Genomic DNA, 7832 nt, shown 5'->3' on the forward strand with positions numbered 1-7832 from the left:
TTGCAAAGCTATTGTGTTGACAGAGTGGCAGCATTGACAAGAGTATTTTCAACGTTAAGGGTGTGAAAAATACGTGGTGTATAAATGACATAAATAAGGTAGGAGTAATGTTTTTTATTTTTAGTAAGGAATTTAGTTATATGAACATATTGTGAAAGTCCATTCAATTTCAGTTTATGTAATATATTCAAAAATAGGGATAGCTTTCAAAGATGATGCAGATGCGAACTAAATAAAAAATGAATGATAGGTAAAAATATATTATTTTAGATAAAAATTGGTTTGCTACTTTGGTATATTTCCTTACGTAAAAAGTGAAATTAAAAACGAATTAACGTCAAGGTATTGTTAACGAAGAAAAGCTTACGGACTATGAAAAATATTGGGCCGATAAATTAGCTGTTATCGATAAGGATCATACGGTAAAGAATGGTTTAGACATAAGTGAAGCTGAAAATACGTTAAACCTTATTGACGCATATTTAAGTTCGAAGCCTCGGCGTAGTTGTCCCATCGATACAATCAAAGTAAGGATTTACTAAAATTTACATAGTAAAGATTTAATATTAATGCTAAAAATAGATTTGTTTTAATGCATCGGGTTATACATATAATTGGCATAGAAAAAGTTTAATGCATTCATTGCTTCTTTTCTTTTGGAGATTTCGAACATATACATCTATTATGTATTATAGTGAGAGAAGTATACGGCATAGAATTGCTGCAATTAAAATTCTTGTTTCTTAAATTGTTATATCTCGTTTGGAGATACGTCATGTCATGTAACGAGCATCTTTTTAAGAAATTAAGTAATAATAAAATAAACGAATGAAGTATACAATAAATTGAAAAGTTAGAAAAAATTAGAAAAAATTATCAACTTTCCGTTATCTTTAAATAAAGACAGTTATTTTAACATTTTACCTTAAGGGACCATGTATGTGAAGAGTGCAAAGATTCATAATGTAATTTATTGTTAAACATACTATATAAGTGGTAGTTACTACTTTTACGTAATTTATCGATTTAATTTTTATGCTGGAAAATAAATGAAATTTTTATAAGATATGAATCAGCGTGAGCAATTAGGATAGACTACTGAACAATATTAAAACTGAAATAGTGATTTTTCTACACCAAAATCCTGGCATGAAAATTAAATAGCATTTCTGATATAATAACTATTTAGTTAGTAATCAGTAGCGAGTAATACTAAATACTAATAATAAATAAGAATAAATAATTTAAGCACGAGTGTATATGGTACATACAAAAGGAATGCTTGACAACTGAATCGGTGTGGTCGAGATTTTCCGGTTGAATTACACACTGATCACGGTCCGATCAATAATACAATCTAAATAAAATAAAATGTATATTTGCCAAACTTAGATGCTTGGATTCATTCCTGTTAGTATCGTGCAATATGTATTATACGTATCACCGTAGTTTTTTCAAGCCAGCAAAGTATACGTCTGTCTTCTTCCGATTACGTTCGTTTCAGATAAAAAGTTATTATAAATGATGATTCATTGATTCTTGCATTTTTTGTTTTTCAAAGCATCACAGAAAAATGTACAGATATTGTATATTACTGTTGTGTTAAAGGATGATACACAGCCTTATACTCGCCATCACAAGAATTACATTGAAATAATTATTTGATTCGATACTAGCTTTTGTAAGTGTATCTCGGTCAATTTCAATATTTGATGTAGTTTAGTTGATGTAGTAGATTATATGTAACTATCTCCGTGTGAATGTATTAGTGTATTACTCTGTTCCAATGGCAGTAATTACTGTGACAGTAATTTGATGCTAGAATAAGCATTAGTTTTTTCGTTCAAATTTTGTATCCCGAGGTCTTGTGTATTCCTATATCAATTTGACAAAATATCAATTAAGTTTAAATGTTTATAGAATTTTTCACTTTTCTTAATCATGCATCTTCTAATCATCTCCACGACAACTAAAATATGAATAACTGTGCGAGTGGAAAACGAATTTATCGAACGTTGAAATATCTATAATCTTCAAACACAATTTGGTATTTTACGTTTTTATTTCTAATGAATATTTATAGTGCATTGAATGAAATCGTAATAAATTAATCGTGAATAATAACTTAGCACTTTGCTAATAGTTTTAACGAAACTAGATAATGAATAACAGGGAATCAATTATTTATACTATATTATGTAATGAATTAAAGGTTACAGATTGTTTAAGAAGAAACGAAGGGAATACCTTAACTTGTGAAGCAGAAGTAAAAAAGTTCAGAGAATGTATCGATAAATCGCTCCACACGGCTGTTTCTAAAGATATTAAAGACGTACAGAAAAGCAAAAAAAGAAGCTATTTAGAAACGTTTGAACGAAAAAATATGGCTTCCGATTACATTAAATAGACATATGTTGATAATTGTTCAAAACAATATTATGAAAGTTAAAATTTCAAATTTGCACTAGAACGTATGACAACATATGTACGATGTTAAACAATGTACTTCTACTGGAAACAAATAAATGATAAATGTAAATAATTATTATATGCAATTTGATATTTGATTATCAATGAAAAATAAAAGGAAAATAGTGCGGAATAATGGGATCCTCCACTGTTTTCATTGATATAAGTCAAAATGGTTCTCTCGATCTTCGCATGTAGATTCTTCGTATGTAGAGTTGATCCGTTCTTAGCATCACCACTGAATAAGATAGCTAAAATATGAGTACTAGCAAATTTCTATTTAAAGCATCATATTTATCAAGAAAGGAAGTTTCTTGGTAAGTCTTTTTTGGTAAATACATATTATAACTTCTTGTAAGAAAACTGAATAATGAAGTTCTCAGAAAACTTGGCTTCCATCTTGATACATAACTTGCATGACAATTGCACATAAAAACAAAGAGAAGACAATTAGATCTAACAATGTAAAGCATGTACGAGATTCTGAGATACGAATCACGCTTTACACTACACAATAGGCTTCTTCTTTATAGAACATCTATCATCTCAATGTGGATAAAAATCTCATCATCAAGTAGAAGATAATTCGCAACGATTAAAAGAAATTGTTTAAAACACATTGTAACGAACTGGATAAAGAATTAGGAGAAACATCGAAAGTGAAAGGACTAAAAAGGAATAAGGAGTTCATTTTTGTACGATTGATCCACAGAAACAACACAAATAATAAAAACATTTATAAGTATCGTCCATACACACGTACACATTACATTTCTGTATATAACCTATAAAACCAAACAATAAATGACGCAACGTAATATTTAAATAGTTTAAACAATAAAAAGTAATTAAAAATATATACTTACATAATAACTTACAATGGGTATTGAAAATTAATTCCTTGGATCCGAACGCAACATTTATAGCATGTATATCATATAGGGCAGACGTTTAATATTAATCGTACATTTTAAGTGTTTCTCGCGTACATAATAATTGTTAAAATATACTTTTGTTACTTCCGGAATTGAAGATTTCGACACTTTCACTTATTGTAACTTTTAGTATAATTTCGTACGTTCTTATAGCAATCCTCTCATATTTGTAGATGTTATAAATGTTTTAATTAAAAATACTTGTAATTCTTTTATAACTATAGCAGTACTTTATTGAAGCTCCGCTCTCGTACATATTGCAATATCAAAAGTTGCAATTTTATTGTTAAGCTTAGTTAGCTTAAATCTTGAGGTACGACGTTTTGTCGTCTTTTTAGTGAGCTTTAAGTGTGTTGTAAGCACTTAAGTCTGTATAGTGTCTGCTTAATCGTCTGCTTAGTGTCATTATATGAAGGAAGATCATCGACTGTGAAATAATCAATTCATTCAAAATGTAATCATCGAATATCTTGATTTTTTCGTTTTAATTACCATCTTAAACGCCCAAGCAAATTTGAATTTACTAAAATATTCGAAAATATTTATTCTTCCACTTGCTATGCAATGAAAAAACATTTTCGACTAAACTGACCTCGATAAAAGTCTTCATAGATAATCCAAAGTATTAATTTCTTTGAAATAAAATGTAAATTTTTACACATATTTCACGAACATGTTGTTGTTGAAGTCTACATATTTTGCGCAGTCACTTCAGGAGTGACCAATACTAAATATTGGCATGCGTATTAAATTACAAGCTATCACGTAACAATTTAATTGCGTCAATATTTTTTTTCTAGATAATACTAGAGTAATGACATTGTATTATGCATAGACACGTAATACTGAAACCTAGAATACACATATGATATCGTACAAATCAATTTTTTTGGTGTAACTGGAATGAATAATTTTTAGTTACTTTTAATAGCATTCAAGCGGAGTTTAGAAAATTGCTGGTGCAATATTATTTTAGCTATTGCTAAGTTTATGTTGTATCATTTGATTACATTAATCCTACTTTTCTGTTCAATTTTTTTGAAATATTGTTCAATTTCTTGAAATTCTTCGTATTTAGAATATTTTTTAAATACTGAAATAAATTATCGGTTTTTTAACTAAATAAAAATTATCCAATCGTTTCCATTACAGTTTGTTTGTTTAATTCATTAAACTGAAAATAAGATTTGGTGGTAGTACAAGTTGAAGATATATTTGCGAAAAGATCGGAAACTGTTAAATATAAGATATTTTATTTCTAAATTAATTTAAAAATTTATTTATATATTATATTTCTTGTTTAAAAGGAATGGCAATTGATATACATTCGCGACCAAAGAAACAGCACATTTGCCATGTTCTACTTTTTACGTATAATAAATAGTGCATACGTTTTTTCATCACGGCATTAAAAACAGTACCCAATAGAAAACATAGAGGTTTCGGGTTTTCCGTTATAGCTATATTATCACCGTTTTGTCTGTAGCTGCATAAAACTAATGGAATTATTAGATCAAAAAACAAAGTAAAAAAGAAAAACAAAAGCAGAGGAATATTTTCTACCCCTACCGAGATACGAGCATTATTCTATGCGTAGAAACAACAAATTGTTGCTTAACCATGAGACAAATAACCGTAGAAGTTTACGTTACTTTGTGTGAACAAAATATTTATCATGTAATTTAAACAAATAAATACTTAGCAAGAAAATATGGAAATACAATTTGTCGAAAAAAATTCTCAATAATAGCAAAGAAAGAGGAAACGGTAACTGTTACAGTTTACAATAAGAGATCAAGAACATTAAGGAACAAAATAGAGATTCAATTCCTTATTCACGATGGGGTGTGTTATAACTGTTGAATGGATATTTGACTTATCTTTCAGGATATGATTAACGATAAATATCTAAATTTTATTAGAAAAGGAATTAACAAATAGGTAGAATAGAATAAATGGAAGAATACTCCGTACATGTTGTTTGGGCCAATTATTTCTATAAAAGGGAAATAATAGTAACAATAGTGAATTTGTACAGTTTATATAAGTGAAAATAAAAATCAATGAGACAAAACTGTAATAAAAATACTTGTATAATTTATTTCATAACAAAAGTGGATAATTGTAAATAAAATACAAATGAAGTTGCTCTCATAATTTAAAATTAGTATTGAAAATACTAGTTAATTTAAAAAAATCACTTTGTTCTAAAAATCATTTAATTATTCTAAATCGATATAATATTACTAATTACGTTAATATGACCAGTAGTGAATAAGAGACAGTTGTTAAAAAAAAAATGAATAATGTAAAAACGCAATAAATAAAAGATATTTATAAAAAGTGAAAATATATTTAAGAAGTTTTTAGAAAGGTAGTATTATCCGTACGCGTGTGCAATATCTTGTTAGAATCTGATTACATAAAACTGACAACTTTTTTCTCGTAGCGTATCCTTGAACTCAGTCGACTATAAATACGAAATCTACCATAAACTCAACAGAGTCCAAGTTTCCATTGTGCCGGTTTCAAGCGTGGTTCTACACTCTTTTTGTATTGTATGTCGTAATATTTGTATTGTCTAGAAATGTGTAGCATATAAATTACTCTTCATCTTAAATATAATTGATTCGCACATCAATTGACATCACGTATTTGAATGCAAGTGTATGATATTTATTTTCGTTTGTTTCAGTGTATTCTTCAACATAGCAACATGTTTCAAAAACATTTGATAAGTCTAGCGTTTGTGCTGTTGGCTACATTGATGATTGTGTTTGCCGACGAAGAAAAGTACACTTCAAAATACGATTATATTAATGTTGATGAAGTATTAGCGAATCCTAAATTAAGGAATCAGTATTTTGACTGTTTTATGGAATCGGGACCATGTAGCACTCCGGATGCAAAGTTTTTCAAAGGTAACTGCATCCTAGAAAGAATTAAACAATTTCATTTTAAATACAATAAAGGTTAAAAGTTGATTGTTATGTTACACGCAAACATTTCCACATAAAACTTTAATGGGTACTTAAAGTCTTCTTTTTTTACACTAACAATGCTGGAATCTATGTTTTCACTTTCGAATTGTAAGAATTAACACATCTGCAATTTTAAAAAATTTACTATTACTTAATACTTCATAATGCATAAACAATACAGTCATCCAAATATTTAGACCGCGAAAGAATTAAATATCTATCGTTTTTCTCTTCCGTTTTTGATAAACCAGTAGGCAGGAGATTGATAAAATATTCTGCATTGAAACGAGTTCAAGTACAAATTAAATGAATAATCAGAAAAATGTGAATACTTCACGCCACCAATTAATATTGTTAAAAAGTGACCGGGTGAATAAAATTAATCTATGTTTGGATTTATATTAATGGTGAAAAATAGAAAAATTTATTCTAATGTTTACATAAATTTATTGAGAAAATAGCGAAAATTGCAAAAATTTATTTGGCTCTTGTCTTATCTATTAAAGAAATTTATTACGTTATTGCTGTATGGTATTTATAACACCGATTTAATTAATTGATGGTTGTCATTTCGAGAATCTGTAGAATGACGAAGTTCATATTAACAAGTTTTCTAAAGCGTACAAATAATTAATCTTAGTATCATATGTTAACTATTTGAGGTAATTTAGTGTAACCATCTTTTAGTTCGCCATTAATATCACTACTTATTATTAATATTCAATTCTCAAATGCATACTTTATATTTTGTTTATTGAAATTTGTTATTTAGGTATGTTTGCCGAGGCTTTTGTGACGAAGTGTAAAAAATGTACCGAGAAGCAAGTAGATATGTTAAATAAGGTTTCAGCTTGGTACAGTGAAAACGAACCAGATAATTGGAAAAAAGTTGTCGAAAGAGCAATGCAAAGCATGCAGAAAAAGGGAGGTGCCTAAGTAGAAGTGGAAATTTCATTAGCAATCAAAGAGTTTTTGCACATACTTAGTATGCAGCTTGTTTTTATATGGAAGAGGTTTAAATAATTATAATATTATACGAACCAGGTAGTCTCTAACAATTATATCTAATATTATGAAATAACTCTTTTGTATCAATACCAATTCTTGATAAAAATTTATGCAATTAAAATGAATGAAATGTTTAAAACATTCTTTATAGTCACACTTTCATTGCGAACGTTTTCTTATCCTGACATAAATAAATTAGGGATATACAATAGGAGCGTATGTATACCTTAAAGTAAAATCTCGATGTTATCGTATTGTTCAACGTTCCAAAACTAGATCCAGTACGAATAGTTATTGAATTCGTGATGTAATTGTCACAGTATTATATATCGATTGTTGTCGAATCAATACGTTTCATTCGGAATTCAAAAATTATTCGGAAAAACTAGGCCTCACGCGATGTACAATTTTCAGTATAATCTCGATTATCGCAACTCTG

The 7832-nt window shown here is 28.3% G+C and overlaps 2 protein-coding genes across 3 annotated transcripts; both read left to right on the forward strand.

Annotated features, from left to right (window-relative positions):
• Nucleotides 1-415: 415 nt before the first annotated feature.
• On the forward strand, nt 416-7430 carry Csp1 (chemosensory protein 1). Of its 2 annotated transcripts, none has more exons than XM_076909603.1 (3): nt 416-527; nt 6100-6325; nt 7158-7430. In XM_076909603.1, the coding sequence occupies exons 2-3, from the start codon at nt 6121-6123 to the stop codon at nt 7319-7321; spliced, it is 369 nt and encodes a 122-aa protein (XP_076765718.1). In that variant the 5' UTR covers nt 416-527; nt 6100-6120; the 3' UTR covers nt 7322-7430. The 2 variants fall into 2 exon arrangements, with proteins under 2 accessions (XP_076765718.1, XP_076765717.1); XM_076909602.1 differs by lacking the exon at nt 416-527 and adding an exon at nt 5932-5962.
• On the forward strand, nt 2162-2407 carry LOC143433127 (uncharacterized). The gene has a single exon (XM_076910274.1). It carries the CDS (start codon nt 2162-2164, stop codon nt 2405-2407), a length of 246 nt encoding a protein of 81 aa, XP_076766389.1.
• Nucleotides 7431-7832: the final 402 nt, after the last annotated feature.

The sequence above is a fragment of the Xylocopa sonorina genome, chromosome 2 (assembly GCF_050948175.1).
Source record: "Xylocopa sonorina isolate GNS202 chromosome 2, iyXylSono1_principal, whole genome shotgun sequence".
NCBI lineage: Eukaryota > Metazoa > Arthropoda > Insecta > Hymenoptera > Apidae > Xylocopa > Xylocopa sonorina.

Coding starts and splice junctions, on each gene's coding strand:
- Csp1 (XM_076909603.1), top strand. CDS start 6,121: ATGTTTCAAAAACATTTGATAAGTCTAGCGTTTGTGCTGTTGGCTACA. Junction 6,326..7,157: donor GGATGCAAAGTTTTTCAAAG/GTAACTGCATCC, acceptor TTTGTTATTTAG/GTATGTTTGCCGAGGCTTTT.
- LOC143433127 (XM_076910274.1), top strand. CDS start 2,162: ATGAATAACAGGGAATCAATTATTTATACTATATTATGTAATGAATTA.